This window comes from Carcharodon carcharias, chromosome 13, assembly GCF_017639515.1.
Source record: "Carcharodon carcharias isolate sCarCar2 chromosome 13, sCarCar2.pri, whole genome shotgun sequence".
Classification (NCBI taxonomy): Eukaryota; Metazoa; Chordata; class Chondrichthyes; order Lamniformes; family Lamnidae; genus Carcharodon; species Carcharodon carcharias.
Genome location: NC_054479.1, coordinates 126,193,809 through 126,214,209, shown reverse-complemented (window position 1 = coordinate 126,214,209; position 20,401 = coordinate 126,193,809). Strand labels below are relative to the sequence as shown.

The following is a 20,401-nucleotide window of genomic DNA, read 5'->3' as shown; positions in this document are numbered from 1 at the left end:
ATGTGATGTTCTGGGAGACTCCAAGCAATAAGTCCTAAACGCAGGCAATCTGGGGGTGGGGGGTGAGGGTGGGGTGGGGACTTCCTGATGATAGTCCTGATAGAGCATGTAGCACCTGAAAACTCTCTCTAATAAAGTTTATCTGTTTCTTGTTGAAACCTGTCCACTTTGTCGAGTCATTACATTTGGCGATGAGAGTAAATTAGCTCCAACACTGCACCTCACCTTGTTACCGTGAATACATCAAATCTGAAGAAAAAGAATACTCACCAACCATCAAACTCTTCAGCAGAATCGATCCTTATGATGTGACTATTGGAAGACTGGAGCCAGTATGTAGAGTGCCTCAGATTTTATTTTGTAGTGAATGAAATTATTGTGGAGGAAAAGTAGAAAGCCATCCTTTTGAGTGTATGTGGCAATAAGACATACAATCTCATTTGCAACCTAACGGCCCGAGCGTGCCCAAATCTAAGTCCTGTAATGAATTAGTGAACCTTGTGAAAACGCACTTGCAGCTGAAGCCATCCATAAAAATGCAGCATTTTAAATTTAATTCCAGAGCTAGGGCCCCGGGAGAGTCCATCACAACCTATGTAGCAAACCTTTAGCAGTTGACAGAACACTGCTACTTTAAAGGCACATTAAATGATATGCTGCAGGACTGATTAGGACAATGCCAGGCAGCGCCGATTACTCACCGAGGTCGAAACTGACTTTAAGCACACTCTAGAAATCTCTTTCGCCATGGAAATTACTGCGAGAGACTCACAGGCTTTGCAAAACATACTACATGGCACAGTTCTTCATGTGGAGCAGGAACCTTCCGCTGAGCGTGGCGTGAAAACCAAACCCACAGCATCAAAGCGAGATGCCATGTCCACTGTTAGAAACATGAAAAGGCCTAGTAGAAACACTTCAGCACCGATTCCAAGATTGAGTTGTAATAGATGTGGAGGTGACCACAGACCTGGCACCTGTAAATTCAAGGAGGTAGAATGCCATTACTTCCATAGGGAAGGTCATGTAGTAAGGCAATGCAGGGCAAAGTCGAAACAGCCAGTAAAGCAGCAAACCAACATTATTGAATTTAAAAATACAGCAGAACCTGAAGCTGCTGACACCAACATTTATTCCCTGTATAGCGTAACCGCTGTAAAAACTGAACCTATCACAGTCACAATCCAAGCTAATGAGAAGTCACTAATAATTGAGGTGGTAACGGGTGCCTGAACTACAGTGGTAGGAGAGCACATTTTCAAATACCTTAATGAAGGTAGACAGCCAATAGACCAGGAGCGGATAACTGCTAAATTAGATGTACACTCGAAAATCTGTTCAGGTAAAGGGAATTGCCACAGTACCAGTGTCTTATAGGCAACAGACAGCCCAGCTGCCTGTGATAATAGTGAAAGAAAGACCTAGCCTTTTAGGCCGAGACTGGTTACAGAAGATCAAGCTTGATTGGCCTGAGGTATTTCATCTGAAAAAGGGGAGTTCCTGAACTGCTAAGGAAATACGACTTGGTATTTTGGGATGAATTAGGGCAGTTAAAAGGCATGCAGGCCAAGATATATGTGGATCCTCAGGCGACACCACGTTTCTTTAAGGCCGGACCTATGCCTTATGAGTTGAAGGAGAAGGTGGATGCGGAACTGTGCCAGTTAGAAAAGATAGGCATCGTCCAACTTGTCCAATTCTCGAAATGAGCAGCACCCATAGTTCCGGTGGTTAAGCCTCGCCAAACCATACGCTTTTGTGGGGACTATAAATTGACAGTAAATGAGGCAGCAAAACGAGACAAGCACCCCCTTCCAAAAATAAATGACTTGTATGCAAAGCTGGCTGGAAGCAAGTCCTATACAAAAATTGGATACCAACAATTAGAACTGGATAGCATGTTGAAAGAATATGTGACTATTAACACACACAAGGGCCTTTATCAGTACACTCACCTACCGAATATCATCTGCATGTGCTATCTTCCAGAGAGCAATGGAGAGTCTTTTGCAAGGATCTCCCCAAGTGGTAGTATCTCTAAATGATGATCTGATCACAGGGTCAACAGGGACCAAACAATTGGCCAACCTAGATTCATGGAAGCTGGAGTATGGTTAAAGAAGGAAAAATGCACATTTCAAGCGCCAGAAGTTATTTACCTGGGTCACAGGGTAGACGCCATGGGCTGGCATCCAGTAGAAGAGAAAATTTGGGCAATAGAAGATGCACCCTCACCATCCAATGTAACCGAACTCAAGTCCTTCCTGGGTATGATCAACTACTATAGCCACTTCTTGCTTAACTTATCAACTGTGTTGGCACCACTCCACTTGTTAAAAAAAGAATCACCTGTTTAAAAAAAGAATCACCATTGGTTGTGAAATTCACAGCAGGAAGAAGCCTTTGTGAGTGTAAAGAAACTGTTGCGTTCTTCATGTTTATTGGTAGACTACGACCCAGCAAAAAAGTTGGTATTAACATGTGATGTCCCTCCTTATGGTGTAGGAGCTGTGTTATTACATAGAATGGAAAATGGATCGGAAAGGCCCATTTGCTACATCTTAAGAACCCTCTCCACAGCCGAGAATGGTTATTTCCACCTAGAAAAGGAAGGTTTATCGGTGGTATTCGGAGTGAAAAAAATTCCACCAGTACCTACATGGATGACGTTTCACCATTGTGTCGGTCTAAGCCGTTAAGAGTTTATTCAGTGAGGGATAAGGCCACTCCGACAACAGCAAGAATACAACGTTGGGCTCTGATACTATCTGCATTAGAGTATACTTTTATGTATCGTCCTGGCTTACATCTTGCAAATGTGGATGCACTCAGTTGTGTCCCACTACCAGATAGCATTGTACATGCTCCTGTTCTACAAGATGTTGTACTATTACTGAATTTCCTGGATTCTTTACCTCTGTGTGTGAAGCAAATTAGAAATTGGATGAACAGAGATCCAGTATTGTCGAAAGTCAGAGACTTTGTTCAGCAAGGATGGCCAAATTTGCCTGTATCTGAAGATTTGAGACCATTCCATGCCAGAGAAACAGAGTTAAGCTATCACGATGGAATTATTGTGGGGATCAAGAGTTATCGTCCCATCACAAGTTAAAGAACTACTCTTGACAGATCTTCACAGTGCTCATCCAGGCATATCAAAGATGAAAATGCTTGCGCAAAACTATGTCTTGTGGCCAAGCATTGTTGGTGACATTGAAAGCATGGTCAAGCACTGTTTCCATTGTCAGTAACAACAGAAGTTGTCTGTTTCAGATTCCCTGCATCTGTGGCAGTGGCCTGGTCGACCCTGGGTTAGACTACATATCAGTTATGTAGGACCATTCTTAGGTCCCATGTTTTTGTTAATTGTAGGTGCACATTCCAAACGGATGGATGTAAGTGAAGTCAAATCGCCAACATTGAGTACAACTATCAAGAAGCTGCGTCACTGTTTTAGCATATATGGCCTACCTGAAATTGTCATTTCTGATAACTGTACAGCCTTTACCAGCACAGAGTTTCTGAAATTCATGAATTTGAATGGAATCAGAGATCTTAAAACAGCCTCTTACCATCCCTCATTGAATGGTTCGGCTAAGAGAGCTGTACAAACTTTCAAGTCTGGCATGAAAAGTATCAGAAGATACTCTCGAATCTCAACTTTCCCACTTCTGTTATCGTACAAAGCCACATTCGACTATGGGTTCAATACCGTCTGAATTATTGATGAAACACTGCCTAGGTACACGGTTAAACCTGGTGTTTCCAAATTTAGAGGGGAAGGTAGAGCAGAATCAGAGTAATCAAAAATTGAACTACGATATACACAGTAAAGCTCGCACATTCAGTGTAGGTGACATGCTATTTGTGCAAAATTTCAGAAGTGGACCCTGTTGGGCTACTGGAACCATTATCCCAGAGACTGGTCCATTATCTTTCCAGATACAAGTGGAAGATGGAATCGTTCGTAAGCACGTAGGTCATAAGCACGAGAGATATTCCAATAACCAACTATTCCGCCTGTGATTAACGTCAAACCGTCAAATCCCTGAGGTGACAAATCAACCTAGAATACACATGCCTGATGTCTCTGTAGTGTTGCCAAACTCAGAACTGCCATTTTCTAATGATGTGTCTCATGTTGCAGTTCCAAATTCTGTCGATTCTATTGAGGAACCGAGTGGTAGAGCTATGCAGCTCTAGCCGTATAAGGAGAGCAAGTCAGAGACTTGATCTTTAATCACCTGAAGTTGTATATATGTTTATGTTACTAGATATTCAAATGTTTCCCTGTAAATAGAAATTGTAAAAAATTAAAGAGGGAGGAAATGTAGTAACTGAAGGTAAGCCTCTCCTACTGTCTGTCAGGGCTCACGTGACGTTCTGGGAGGCACTGACCAATGACCCCTAAGCGTGGGCAATCCGGGGTTTGGGGGCTTCCTGATGAGAGTCCTGACTGAGCATGTAGCACCTGAAAAGTGCTGTGTAATAAAACATATCTGTTTCTTGTTGAAACCTGTCCACTATGTCAAACCATTACAGCATATATGTTTTTAACAGCCTTTTCAACTTGTACAAGCTTCAAAGATCTGTCCATACACCCTAGGTCTCTCTGTTCCTGGGCCCTTTTAATATTGTTCCATTTAATTTATACTGCCACTCCTTATTCTTCCTTCCGAAATGCTGAAATCTCTTAAAATGGTTTTGATTATCAGCTTATTCTATTCAAACTATAATCCTTGACTGATGCAGACACTGCCTTAAGGCAGATTTGCATTTTTTGGTTCCCTGAAGGAGAAATATTGAAGCAGGGATTGAAACATACAGAACAAGACATCTTGGACATTGTAAATTGGAACATAGGCAAAGCCAAAGTGGAGAAAGGAATGTTTCAGCAAGGGCATCATGATATAAAAGCAAAAAACTGCGGATGCTGGAAATCCAAAACAGAAACAGAAATACCTGGAAAAACTCAGCAGGTCTGGCAGCATCGGCGGAGAAGAAAAGAGTTGACGTCTCGAAACGTCAGTTGTGATCTTCTCCGCCGATGCTGCCAGACCTGCTGAATTTTTCCAGGTATTTCTGTTTCTGTTTCTGTTTTTGTTTAGGGCATCATGATATGCCTGGATTGTGCAGGATGGCCCTTTGCAGCACATGTTACCATATTTAAGCTTATTTCAGCAAGTCAAGAATATTTAAATTAACGAAGAGGGCATATTAGAGGCAGTGTGTTGTATCACTGCTCCATTAGTGAGGGATCTATATGCAGGTAAGTTGTGTTATAGAGTGTGGTTGATTTTCCCTCCCTGCCCAAAGGTAATGGAGTAGCGATGGTTCCATAGGCATAATTAGCATCCCAGAATATCACCTCAGTATCTGTCCATCATGTACAAACCTAGCTAATGAATGTTGACCAGGTTTAGAACTGTGTCCTCTGACATGGGTGTATCACAGCTAAACGTTTTGTTGCCCTTTTTGTTATCCCTAGTGGGTTTTCGATCACTGGACAGCAGTCAGAATTGGAAACACTTCTATATTTTTTCCCTACCTACTGGCTGTTGGTATCGACCATAGCTGTGATAAGCTAACTTGATGTAGTCTCAATGCTGCCCTTGTCCTCCTAGATGGCAGCGGTGTGGGTTTGGAAGATATTGCCTAAGAAGCCTTGGTGAGTTCCTACAGTGCTTCTTGTAGATGGTACACACTGCTGCCACTGTACATTGGTGGTCGAGGGGGTGAATGTTTGTGGATGGGGTGCCAATCAAGCATGCAGCTTTGTCCTGGATGGTCTCAATCTTCCTGAGTGTTGATGGATCTGCACTCATCCAGGCAAGTGGAGAGCAATCCATCACGCTCCTGACTTGCGCCTGGTAGATGATGGACTGGCGTTGGGGGTCAGGTGGTGAGTTACTCGCCACAGCATTCCTAGCCCCTGACCTGTTCTTGTAACCACAGTACTTATATGGCTAGTCCAGTTCAGTTTCTGGCCAATGGTAACCTCCAGGATGTTGTCAGTGGAGGATTCAGCAATGGTAATGCCATTGAATGTCAAGGGGCTATGATTAGATTCTCTCTTGTTGGAGATGGTCATTGCCTGGCACTTGTGTGGCAAGTGTATTACTTGCACTTGTCAGCCCAGGCCTGGATATTGTCCGGGTCTTAGTACTTTTGGATATAGACTGCTTCATTACCTGAGAAGTCATGAATGGTGCTGAACATTGTTCAGTTATTAGCGAACATTCCCACTTCTGACCTCAAGATAGAAGGAAGGTCATTTATGAAGCACCTGAAGATGGTTGGGCCTAGGACACAACTCTGAGGCACTCCTTCAATGATGTCCAATGATGACTGACCTCCAACAACCACAATCATCTTCCTTTGTGCTAGGTATGACTCCAACCAGCAGAGAGTTTTCTCCTTGATTCCCATCGACTCCAGTTTTACTAGAACTTCTTGATGCCATACGCCACTTTGATGTCAAGGGCAGTCACTCTCACCTCACCTTGGGAGTTCAGCTCTTTTATCCATATTTGAACCAAGGCTGTAATGAGGTCAGGAGCTGACTGACCTGGTGGAACCCAAACTAGCGCCAGTGAGCAGGTTATTGCTGAGTAAGTACTGCTTGATAGCACTGTTGACGACCCCCTCCATCATTTTACTAATTACATAATTATATAGAAAAAATATAATGTATTTTTTCATTTTAAATGTATTGAATGAATAACATCAACTCCTGGGTCTTTTTCCATAGTTGAGTTGCTGCTCAGTTGCGCTAGATCTAGGTAGCTGATTCAATGGGAACAGAGCATTCTTAAAATGGTCCTTTCAGAAGGAGTTATCATAATGAGTCTGTACATGTTGATTGGGGCAGGCAGGATGATGGGAGAGTGGGTGGGTGTATATCATTGTAGCATTCAGGGATCTCATCAGAACCTGGAATCAAAACTCGATAATGTCAGGGGATGAAGAAAAATATTAAAGGTGTCATACTGCCATCTCCCCTTACCCGTGCCCTTTCTCTGGAACCTAGGCACTTAGTGGTAGCTGTCAGTGAGATGAGAAACCAGCCATTAGAGCATGTTATTAAAACTGAAGAGGCTTCTGATACTGTTTCCTAAGTATTTGATTGGATTGATAGATTGTTTACCTAATACTGCATTGTTGGAGAATGTGATGGGAATGATGCTGCTCAAGGGGATTTTATTTAAAGAGATCAGTGGGATTTCTCTCTGTCCATTACTGTCTACATAGCAAATTCAGAAGGAGATTTGTTAGAATCCAATGTACTATGCAATAATGCTTATTCTTACTATTTTACTGTTTTTTTTAACAGAAGTGTTTTTTAAATGGAAGAGACAATGATTTAACTTGAATCTTTCTGTCAGGGAAGAGAAATATGTATAATGTTTTTGAAAGAAGTTTAATTTTGAAAGCTATTTGTATTTCAGTTCCAGTTAACTAAGGAAGAGTGAGAAAGAAGAATACTTAGTGAGGAATGGTTAGTGGATGTTGTAGTGAAATTTGTGCTTTCTGCGTCATGTGGAATGGTTACAGCACAGGAGGCCATTTGACCTGCTGTGTCCTCCTTTTTGCCAGAGTAACCATGTTGGTCCCACTCCCCCATATTTTCTGCCATAGCCCTACAATTTCTTTCACTTCACATAGATATCCTATTCCCTTTTGAAAGCCTGATTGAATCTGCCTCCACCATGCTCTCAGGCAGTGCATTCCAGATTCTAACAACTCGCTGCAAATATTTCATGATTGATGTCATCTTTTTGTATAGAATCAGTTGGGGAATGGGCTTAAACTTGATCACCATTGACATTTTTATTTTGTTCACTGTTTTCTCTTCATATATTCCTTTTCTCCTACATTTTTTCCTTTTCCCACTCCCTTTCATTCTCTCTACTCATGCATTCTCTCTTCCCTTTTGCCATTCGCATGTCCTCTTGCTCAATATGCACTACAGGTATTTACTTCCTTTTCCTACACCACTCACCCTGTCCTTCCTTACTTGATCTTGATTCTTTTAATTCGCCCTCTCACTCGTCCCCACTCGCTTGCCCTCGTCTGACTCTTCAGCTCCTTCCACACACGCCGCCCCCCGCCCCCACCTTGCCTCATGGCTCATGTGTTGTTCATTTTGACTTTAAAACCTAATTGGCACAATTTGCAGTGATAGTGGGCAGGGAGACTTACTTTTGTTTTTTTTTGAAAAAGCATTTTAGTCACTCTAAGTGTGTCAGGAATATTGATGCTGTAAAAGACATAAATTAATTCATGCAAAACCAGGAAAAGAAATGGTTGATGACACACTCGGATTAACAATCATATCTGTTGGTGTTAATTCCTTCTGCTTATGCCATCAGACTCATTAACTCCTCCTTGTCATTTCTCTTTGCTGAATTTGCCTGTGTAGAATCAATTAAAAAAAATATACACTTAGGGCATGGATCATGTGGTATATTGGAACACTGTTCACCTCTTGACTGCAAATCAGTCTGGACTGAGGTCATGGCTGGCTGAGAGGATGTAAAAAATCAGTTTGAAGCACTTTTAACCCAGTTCCTAATGGACACAATTCCACAACACAAAACTTATTTACATTTAGATGAAAGATGGGAGGAATTTCAAGTGGAGCTTAAACATGGACTGGTTGGGCCGAATGTCGTGTTTCTATATGATTCCATGTAATTAATTTTTGCAAGGCTGCAAAAAATAAAAGACTTGGAGTTTTATTGCAAGTGATTACTTCTCACTGAACATGTCAAAATGAATCAAATACAATGGAAATACTTCTGAAGTGCGCATGATTCTTTTGTAGCCAGCCACTCTGACGCAACCTGTTGGATGAAAGCAAGGCCTGCAAAGTGGATGAGCAGACTGGTTGTGGCACCATTGTACAGGAAGCCGTTCGAGCGGGGGGAGCAAACAGGAATGTAGTGATAGCAGGTGACAGTACAGTTAGGGCTTTGGACACTGTTCTCTGCAGCAAAGAGCAAGAGTCCAGAAGGCTGTGTTGCTTGCCGGGTGACAGAGTTCAGGACATCTGCACAGGGCTGGAGAGGAACTTGCAGTGGGAGGGGGAGGATCTAGTTGTCTTGTCCATGTAGCTACCAATGTCATAGGCAGGACAAAGAAAGAGGTTCTGCATAGCCAGTATGAGGAGCTAGGTACCAAATTAAGAAGCAGAACTCAAAGGTAATAATCTCTGGATTATTACCTGAGCCACGTGCAAATTTTCATAGGGCAAATAAATTTAGAGAGATGAATGCATGGCTTAAAGACCGGTGTGGGAGAAGGGGGCACTGGCACCAGTGCTGGTGAAAGTGAGGGCTGTATCGTTGGGATGGTCTACACCTGAACTATGCTGGGATGAGTGTTCTTGCAAATTGCATAACTAGGGAAGTAGAAAGGGATTTATACTAAATAATTGGGAGCAAAGGATCAAATGCGAGATGATGTGGTGTATCAAAGAGTAGAGACAAGGTAAGAGTGGAAGGTATTAATATGGGAAATGATAAACAGACTTTGACAGGAAGGGACAGAGAGTACAAGTCTAAGAGTAAACCAACAGATAAGGCTAGAGATTACAAAAATAATAAAAGGACAAATCTTAGGCCTCTGTATCTGAATGCACATAGCATTCGAAACAAAACAGATGAACTGATAGTGCAAATAGAAATGACTTAGTATGATCTGATAGCTATTACAGAGACATGACTACAGAATGGCATAAATTACAACCTGGAAATTGAATTTTATGTGACCTTTAGAAAGGATAGGAGGTTGAGAAAAGGTGGAGGGCTGGCTCTGTTAATTAAGGCTGATATTAACACAATAGAGAAGGATGACCTAAGTTCAGGAAACCAGAATATAGAAGCGGTTTGGGTAGCGATGAGGAATGATAAAGGCAAGAAGTTACTTGTGGGAATAGTGTACACGTGCTCTAACAGTAATGACATAGTAAGGTGGGATATCTAAGAACAAATAGTAGGAGCTCCTTAGGAAGGTACGGCGATTATCGTGGATTTTAATCTACATATTGACTGGAACAACCAAATGGCAAAGGTAGCGTAGATGACAAATTCTTAAAATGCTTTTGGGATAATTTGTTTAGATCAGCATGCTGTGGAGCTAACCAGGGAGCAGGCTATACTAGCCCTGGTATTATGCAATGGGATAGGATAAATTAATGACCTCATAGTGAAGGCGCTCCTAGGTAGCAGTGATCATCAGTTTGAGGAAGAAAAGAGTGGTTCTATGACTAGGGCATGAAAGTAGAGCTAGCGAAAGTGAATTGGCAATTTCAGTTAAGGGACAGGTCAATAGAAATGCAATGGCAGACATTCAAGGGGATATTTCAGAATATGCAGATTAGATACATGCCAACAAGAAAGGAGGATTCCAAGGGGAGAATCCACCTTTCGTCGTTAACTAAAGAAGTTAAAGATAGTATCAAACTTAAAGAAAAAGCATATAATTGCGCAAAGCTGGGTGGTAGGTCAGAAGATTGGACAGAGTATAAAAAGCAGCAAATAATTACTACAGAATTAATAAGGAGGGAAAAATTAGAGTACAAGAAAATGTTAGCTGTAAGAGTTTCTATAGGTATTTAAAAAAAGAGTTAACAAGGTGAGCGTTAGTCCTATAGAAAGTGAGTTTAGGGAGTTAATAATGGAAAGTAAGGAGATGGCAGATGAATTGATTAGGTACTTTGTATTGGTCTTCTCTATAAAGGATACATGAAACATCGCAGAAATAGCTGTAAATCAGGAATTGAAAGGGAGTTAGGAAACTCTGAATAAGTACAATCACCAAGGAAGTGGTATTTGGCAACCCGCAATTCCAACAATTTGCTAAGTCCCCAGGTCCTGACGGACTTTGTCCCAGGGTCTTAAAAGAAGTGGCTAGTGAGATAGTTCATGCATTGGTTCTAATTTTCCAAAATTCACTAGGTTCCAGGATGGCTCCATTAGATTGGAAAATAGCTAATGTAACTCCTCTTGTGCATTCACAATCATAATTACTCTACCACTGGTGGCTGTGTTTCCAGCTCCAGAATTCCCATCCTACACCTCACCCCCACTACCTCACTTTCCTCCTTTAAGATACTTCTTAAAACCTACCTCTTTGCCCAAGTTTTTGGTCATCTGACCTAATATCTCCTTATGTAGCTCGGTGTCATACTTTGTGAAGCACCATGGGGGTGTTTCTTTCTATTAAAGATGTTATATAAATAAGTTGTTGTTGGTCTACATGGTGAGTCCAGTCCCACACTACCTATTTGACTCTTAATGCCCTTAAGGCAACTAGGAATGAGCAATATAAACTGTTTTCTCATGTCACCTGCATTCTAAGAACAAATAACTGCCTTTAGGCACAAACAGTTCTGCTTTGTACTTAATACACTTCTGTTTTCTATTGTAGCAATTGTGACTTGGGCATTTTTAAAGAAGGATTCGGCTTTTGATTAAGAACTTGAGGTTTCTGTAAATCGGTTCAATAAAATACTAAATTTTTATTCCAATTTTAGGTGGAGGTAGAGGTGGAAAGCATGGATAAAGCCGGTAATTTCATTGGCTGGTTGCATATAGATGGAGTCAACCTTTCCGTCGCCCTCGTGGAGAACTCTCTCTCAAAGGTCCACTTTACTGCAGAGCGGAGTTCCTACTACAAAGCACTCCTGTCAGTTGAGGAGCCAGCGAAGCTGAAACGGGAAAAGGTAGGAACTGAATGGGAACATTTTTTTCTTTTGAAAAACAAGTTAAACTTTTCCAAAACTTTACAAATATCTGTGCTTATCACTATGCGCATGGTACAATGTACAATCCACCCTTGGTTTAACACACCCAGCCATAGCTGTACGTTTAATTAACCTGAGATACTGCATAAATGCAAGGAATTGCATTTTGTTTTATGCATTCTTTAAATTTTTGGACAACCGATAAAAAGCTACTTTGCATTTAAAAATGGCATTCAGAAAATGTTAGCATTCTTGATGTGCACTGATTGAAAGTGAATGGTATCCTGGGTGTCTGATTAATAAGTGAAACCTTTTGCTAGGCTCCTATGATGGGATTATGTAATACATTTCAGTATCCCATCACTCAAGAGTATTTCTTAACTCTGAATAACAGAGGCAGCTGTTCATACACAGCTGACCTTAGAGCCTCACAATACAAATCCCTCAGTCCTCAATAATCTCACTGTCCACAGAAACTCATGAGAAGCCAAGTTTTACATTGTTCATATTTGTTTTCAAGTGTTAGCAGGGAATAGCAAAGGCGTGCCAGATACCTTGAATACATTTAAGCAAATCTTCTATGTTCCTTCCCTTCCCTACAGGGCAGCAAATCAAGAAATCCATTTCATCACAAGCTGGTCACATTTGAGCTAGAAACCATTTTATTTTGTTCCTTTGCCACTAAGATGTATCCACCTATGTTAATCAAGATAAATTATGTTGGTACACTTCTCCATTTTTCCTCCCACTGTCTGCTTCAAACATTCCCAGCAGTGGCAGAGCCAAGTTCACTCTGCCATGTACCCAACTTCAGGAGTGTGATTTCTGCTGACAACGGTGTTGATTTTCTACTTCCTGTACCAATGTGTCCTCTGATGCGAGAATGCCAACCTATACTCTTTTGTTTGCAAAATGGTTTAAAAGCTGCTGAGCAGTCACTGAACATTAGAATTTTTGAGAGATGAATGGAGCCATATCTCCATCAAAGAAGTAGTGTTCCTACTGAGGGAACAGAGAAACCAGGAATAAGCCCATCTTTGGAAACTGCCAATACGCTTATGGTACGCACACTGTTGACAGGGTGACAGTTGAAGAGGTTTCAAAGACTTAAGCTACAATCACAAATCTGAAGCATCTTATCAATGTCATCTCAGGCTTTGACAGTTGTATCTTTGAAATGTAACCGTGTCTGTTGTTAAATTCAGTAATGCGCATCAATATATTTGTGAGCTGATATAAGATTGCAAGCTTCCTTAACTGAGAAGTGCCACCACTGAATAGGAGTTTTATTTGTGAGGAAAATTGCATACCCTTTATATTTTGCGGGTTTACAGTAATGATGCTAGGAAGCGCAGTGAAAATGCAATCTTGCAGTACCCTCAAAGAGAGCAAGGGGGGTTGTCATGGGGTAGAAATTGAACCTTGTTGCTCCATTTCATGGGTGTAAAATGAGAACAAAAAGGCACAGTTTTGGCAGCTGACGTCCTGTTTCCTTTGCTGCTACCTGAACTCGCATTAGGTCCCTTGCATATGTAAATGAAGGGGGTCTACTTTCTGCTTTAGGCACCCTAGCTGAAATTGATCTGTAGTGAATGGGTAGGGTTGACGCTAGAATTGCTGACAGCAAGGCAGATGGACCAGTGTGGAGGCGCACCATGCGCCAGCAGCTCATCCAGATTATTTGGTTGGGACTTGCCGTGCAATTTCACACAATCATAGAATGATGCAGCACAGAAGGAGACCATTCAACTCATCATTACAATACCACACAATGGAAAGCAATTGATGCTTACCTTACACTACAACATCCTATTCATTCACAATCTATAGGGCTTTAACGGACCAAGCTGCTTGCCACACAGTGAATTTGCACCAGGCTTTGCCAATGTGGAATTGTAATAGAGCAGGTACCCATTCCATTTTGGGGAATGAAGTGTTAAATTAAAAGTCCTGCGTGCCTGCTCTGGGAGTTCAGGTAGATGTCAAAAATCCCATTCTACAATTGGGAAAAACAGCAAGCAGTTCTCATGGCCAATGCCAGCAAATAAAAAGCTGATAATTCATCTGATTGTTACCTGTGCAACTTGATCATATGTACTTGTGTCTTAACTCGCACCAAGCCTCGTTTAATATCACCCCTGTGCTCGCTGACCTACATTGGTTTACAGTTGAGCAACACCTCAATTTTAAGATGCTCATATTTGTTTTCAAAACCCTCCATAACATCACCACTTTCTATCTTTGTAACCTTTTCCAGCCCCAAAGCCTTTAACAATCTCTGGGCTCCCCCAATTCTGCCCTCTTGCACATCCTTGATTTTATCTGTTTCTACAATTGGCCACCATGCCTTCAGCTTCTGAGGTCTTCTGCGAAACATGGGACACTTACTACTTTAAAGGCACTAAAGAAATGCAAGTTGTTGTGTGACTTTGTGAATGCTGATTAACTTCTTTTTGTCTGCTTAGTTTATAACTTTTCTTCAAAAGTTATTGTGTATAAAGTTCTTTGAGATATGAAATGCAACGTAAGTGCAATTGTTATATGAATGCCAGCACATTCACTCACTACCATTGTACAATGAGAGGAAGGTTTCAGACTTCCCTGTTTGACTGCTGATCAAAGAATATTGCAGTAACCTTTACTGATCACAGGTAAGATTAGGGAGTTCAGAGACGTGTACGTTCCTTCACTCTGCTGTAATATGTTGGAACTGTTTTACTTTACAAGTGTTTTATATTTCCTTTTAGATCCAACTATTTCCTTTCTTAAAATTAATTTACACCCTGTTAATTGAATTCCAGATTAGATAGAATTTGTACCACAGAGAAACAGGCCATTCAGCCCAACTAGTCTCTTTCAGTGTTTATGTTCCACATGAGCCTCCTCCCACTCTACTTCATCTAAGCCAATCTGTACAAACTTCTGTTGCTGCATTGCAATCAGATGAAGGGATTAAAAAGGACTTTAAGAATTAAATTAAAGTTAATTACAGTTAATTGTGCAAATGGCTGGCTGTATCATGAATTTGGTCCATTTACCTGTATCAGTGGTAGTATTTGGACTGAGTCAGACTTAATGCCTGTTTAGGCACACCCTGCCTGGAACTGCTGAACACAGGACTAGTGAGAGTTTGGGCTTGAATAAGACAGGGTCAATTGTCTCGCACCCATTCGCCGCTCCACCCACCTCAAAAAACTTACCAAAGTGACAATTGCACTTCTCAGGAGTTTCTAGAAATGAAACTCTTGCACACGTCTCAATCTCTGGGTAGACAAATTACAAAGCAGTCAGTGAGAAACAGCGGAAAGTGATAGGGATTGTCACTGCTACTCAGACACTGAAAGCCAGAGAGGGTCATTTGAGGCCGATAGCACCCAAGGGTATGCCTGTGATTTTAGTTTCATCCCTGGAATAAGCACGGATGTGTTTTATAATTCAATTCTGGAGCTCTTAAATAAAGCTAGTCATTTTTTTTTAGTCTTTTTAAAAGAGTTAGATGCCAATTTTTTTTTAAGATCATTCCTGATTAACTTTGCTCGCTGAGATTGGGTTAATCACAGTGGCAGATTCCTTTATCTGTGGTATCTCAATAGTATTACGTGCCTGTAATGTAGAGAATGGAAAAGCACCAGCTCTCATCACTGGTACATGGGGAATATTCTGTAATTTGCAGGTCAGAGGCAAAACGCTTACTTAGCTCAATTTTCATACAATATGATTTTTTTTCTCCCTCCTTTCAAAGCCAGCCATGTAAATCATGAAATGTAAGTAATTACGATAAATGATTACCTCCAGGCTATTTCATAGCACAGTATAGAGAATTGTGGACTATCAGATTTTTAACACTCAGCTGCTTGGGCTAAATTCACTTGTGCACACATCAAACATGGGGGAGGTATTGTTGCTAGACTAGTAATCCAGGGACCCAGAGTAATGCGCTGGGGACCTGGGTTCGAATCCCACAATGGCAGATGGTGGAATTTAAATTCAATAAAAAAAAATCTGGAATTAAAAGTCTAATGATGACTAAGAAACCATTGTCGATTGTTGTAAAAACCCACCTGGTTCACTAATGCCCTTTGGAGAAGGAAATCTGCCGTCCTTACCTGGTCAGGCCTATGTGTGACTCCAGACCCACAGCAATGTGGTTGACTCTTAAATGTCCTCTGAACAAGGGCAATTTGGGATGGGCAATAAAATGCTGGCTAGCCAGCGACATCCACATTCCATGAATGAATTTAAAAAAAGAACTACCGAGATGTCTGGCAAATTAGTGGCCTTGAAATGACCTAGTGCTGATTGTTGATATATTACTTGCTGACCTTTCCTCCCCAACTTGCAATGCAGAAGCAATTTGCATTGATATAGCACCTTTAATATAGGAAAACATATCAAAGCTCTTTAGAAGTGTAGTTTAAAAAAAACTAATGTAAACTATAGAAGGGAATATGACAATGAGGTGACCAAATGCTTCAGCGGAAAAGTGGGTTTTGAGGCGATCTTAAAAAAGGAGAGGAAGGTGTGGATGTGGGGAGGGGGTTAGGGAAGTAATTTAAATTGAGCTACATCCTTTCTAGCCATATATTCCATATCTTGACTATCTTAATTAGTGGCCTACTGCTACAGTGCCCCTCACAGTAGTAGAAAGAGAACAATAATTTTTCACTTTTCTTTCAAATATTCAGTGAACGTTTGCATATATGAAGATCAACAGATGGATAAGAAGAAATAAATTGTATTGTAGAACATGGCAGAGATTTGAACACATTAGTTACACAGCAGGCATATTATCAATCAAGCTGTATGATTAAAAACAAATACAGCAAATATAATGCAGTGTAAATGAGGCAGCCGGATAAGGAAACGAGGTCCAAAGCTAAATAGGTAAACCCTTTCTGAAAGTTTTTGTAACTTCTCTTGTCAATGCAGATTGATTGCCATTGAATGAGAAAATGATAAAGGGCTGGATGGCTCATTGGGTTAATATACTGACCTTTTGACTGTAGAACTAGGGATTGGATCCAACTGATGGACTGGAACTATTGTTTTTAGTATAAGGATCCAACTGAAGGACTGGAACTATTGTTTTTAGTGTAAGGATCCAACTGATGGACCGGAACTATTGTTTTTAGAATAAAAGTGCTGGAAAATCTCAGCAGGTCAGACAGCATCTGTGGAGCAACAAACATCGTTAACGTTTTGAGTCCAACATGTCTCTTCTTTGGAACTGGAGCTATTTGTTAGCAAAATTGTCCTTTGTGAATTGAGCTCAAGGCATTCTTAAACTACTTCCTAAGTGAGTTTGAGTTCACAGTACTAAATTCCATGTCATTCAGACAAGGCAGAATGAAGATTAGTATGGAGTACAAGCCTTGCCCTGTTCTGACCTGTGTTATGCCTGAGGGAAAACTTGACACAGAGGCTGAGTACTAAAAGAAGCAGTGATTTAAAAGATACCCAAGAAAAATTGCAAAACAGATTAAAGAAGAGAAGAATGGGTGAAATCATGGAGGAATGTGTAAGTGAGGATGAGGACTTTGGATTTGATGTGTTGAAGCACAACAACAATTGGAGTTCATGAGGGTTAAAGACAAATTCAATTTCATGTGGGCCAGGGTGCCAGTGGTGGTGTTTTGAAGAATTGGAATCTTTAAAGAGCAGGAGTAGTGCAGTAAGTTGGAATAAGGAGCAGGGTGAGTGGCTAAAAAATGGGAATGGAGAAAGGGTGACAGAGTGAGGAGCAAGAATGGGAGAGGGTGATGGAGTAAGGAACGGTAATGGGGAGAGGGTAACTGAGCAAGCGACAGGGGAGGTAGTGGTATTGTCGCCAGACTATTACTCCAGATACTCAGGGTGATGCTCTAGGGACCTGGGTTTGAATTTTACCACAGCAGGTGGTGAATTGGAATTCAATTTTTAAAAAATATGGAATTACCAGTCTTATGATGACCATGAAACCACGGTCAATTGTCATAAAAACCCATCTGGTTCACTAATGTCCTTTAGGGAAGGAAATCTGCTGGCCTTATCTTACCTACATGTGACTCCACAGCAATACGGCTGACTATCTCAAAAAAACCCCTCCAAAATGGTCTAGCAAGCCATTTCAAACCAAGTCAGTTCTCAAGGGCAATGAGCAATAATTGCTGGCTCAGCTAGCGATGCCCACATGAACGAATATATTAAATAAGAGGAATATGGTGACAGAGTAAGGAGCGGAAATGGGGCAGGATGACTTTTTGGTAGGTAGGACGAGGAGAGTCAATCTAAACTGGAGGTGGTACAGGAACAGAGACCTGAGCATATATGTGCACAAATCGTTGAAGGTGGCTGGTTGAAGAAGTGGTTTAAAAGGCATATGGGATCTTGGGCTTTATAAATCTAGACATAGAGTATAAAGCCAAGGAAATCGCAATGAACCTTTATCAAACACTAGTTGGAGTATTGTGTCCAGTTGTGAGCAACACACTTTTAGGAAGGATGTGAAGGCATTAGAGAGCGCAGAAAAGATTCACAAGAATGGTCCCAGGGATGAGGAACTTGAGCAATCTGAATAGATTGGAGACACCAAGTTTCCTCCTTAGAAGAGAAAGTTGAGAGGAGATTTGATAGAGGTGTTCAAAATCAGACTAGATAGAGAGAAGCTGTTCCTTTCGGCAAAAGGGTCAAAAATCAGAGGATATTAATTTCAGGTGGTTGACAAAAGAACCAAAATCAGCATGCAAAACTGTTTTGCAGTGAATAGTAAGGATCTGAAATGCACTGCCTGAGAGTGTGATGGAGGCAGATTCAATTTTGATTTGAAAAGAAAATTAGATAATAATCTGAAGGGAAAAGATATTGTGGGGTTACAGGAAAAGGGCAGGAGAGTGGGACTAGCTAAGTTGCTTTTGCAGAGAACTGGCATGGACTCAACTAGATGAATAGCCTCCTTCTGTGCTTTAACCATTCTATTCTATTACACACTATTCCTTTCTATGACTACACTTTAAAAAGTGCTTCATTGGCTGTAAAGCATTTTAGGATCTCCTGAGGCTGTGACAGACACTATAGGAATGCATGTCTTTTCTGAAATGAGATTTCAAATCAGGCCTTTTGATCCTGTTACCATATTTTTATCCTTGATTATTAGCTCTCTTTGCCCTACTACAACACCTCCTCCTGCCACATAGCCACAATTAAAGCCTGGAGACAGGAGAAAATACTTATTTCAAAATGGAGATCCAATGGCAGCAGCAGTGAAAACGCATAACGAAACTAATAGAAAATTATGAAAAATACCTCATGCAAGTTGGAATCTTTAAAATAGCTGAGAGCTTATAGCAATGATGGTCATAAGAGCTTAGAGAGGTCCATGGATTTCAGGCATGACTTGTCACAATGTGACTTTACCCCGTTGAATCTCTCCTGATGTTCTGATTAACCCTTTTCATCCCAGTGTCTGACATTCACCAACAGTTATTCTCCAACAAGGGAAAGTTGTAATCCATACGAACCTGAACAATATTCTCTTAACAAGTCTAAATGGTTTTCTTTTTAAATTTTATTTTATAACTGGGTTGAATTATAATGGTGATGCTAATGGGCATAAATTATTAATATCCCATTAGTAAGATTAATTCAAAATTAGTCAGCCTCCATCAATTTCTCAAACTAAATAAAGAACTTCTTCCATAACTTGGAATTAAACTTTGTTGGAATTCTGAGTTTAAGGAGCAGGATTTGATCTGTTTCATGATCTGGCTCTTTTCTTTTACTTTCCTTGCCTTTCTCTTTTGCTGAAGTTTTCAACTCTTGCTGCAGGGGCTGGCAGTCTCTTGTATCTCAATCAATTGATCATTCTTCTTGCATGAGCTTCTATGGTGTTGGTCGGCTATTCAGCTGCAGCTGGGTAGTCCTGTTCTCATTTGACATGTTCGCACTTTCCAGAAGTGGTTAGCGGACAGAAATCTGCAGAGGACCTTTTTTTTCACCATATCTTTCCCCACCCCATTTATGATCTTTGAGGTCAATGCAGCTCCCAAGCTTAGGTTAGCTTATACTACACAAAGCAAGGGTCAAATCCTAGGCTTACTGGACTGTATGGTGCAATGCTGCACTAGGTGGTGCTTTTCCAAATTGCCCATTGGTTAAGCTGGGATTTTTTGGTAAAACTTAAAGCATTAAAAAAATATTCATCAAGCTCCTTTTTTGTGGTTCAAGAGAGACAGATGGTATGTTAGTTTGTTGTATCATCATGCTGTTCCACTAATTGGCAAAATGTGTGTACCCTCAGCACAATGAGTTTCTGATCGTCAATGGACGTTTCATTGGCTTTTCAGATGAGCTGTGAAATCAAAGCCCGTCTGCACAGGTGGATTCCACAGCACTATTTTGAAGAACAGGGAAGTTCACCACAGTGTCCTGAACAATATTTATCCCTAAACAATTGCTTTAAAAATAACCTGGTCATTAATCTCACTGCTGCTTGTGGGACCTTGCTGCATACAAATTGCTACATTTCCTACATCGCAACAGTAAATACCCTTCGCAACTTCTTATTTGGCTGTAAAGCACATTGGGTTGCCCTGAGATTATGAAAGGCACTCAGTAAGTACAAGTTCTTTTTTCTTATCGGCAATTTTCCCCTCATGCGTAATTGAAAGCTGTTCC

At 40.9% G+C, this 20,401-nt stretch overlaps 1 protein-coding gene across 1 annotated transcript in view; it reads left to right on the top strand.

Moving 5' to 3' along the window:
• The window catches only part of snd1 (staphylococcal nuclease and tudor domain containing 1), a 946,160-nt gene that overhangs the window by 679,355 nt on the left and 246,404 nt on the right, over positions 1–20,401 (top strand). The window contains exon 17 of the mRNA XM_041202041.1: positions 11,540–11,728. Within this exon, the coding sequence (XP_041057975.1) occupies positions 11,540–11,728 (189 nt within the window). The remainder of the gene's footprint in view (positions 1–11,539; positions 11,729–20,401) is intronic.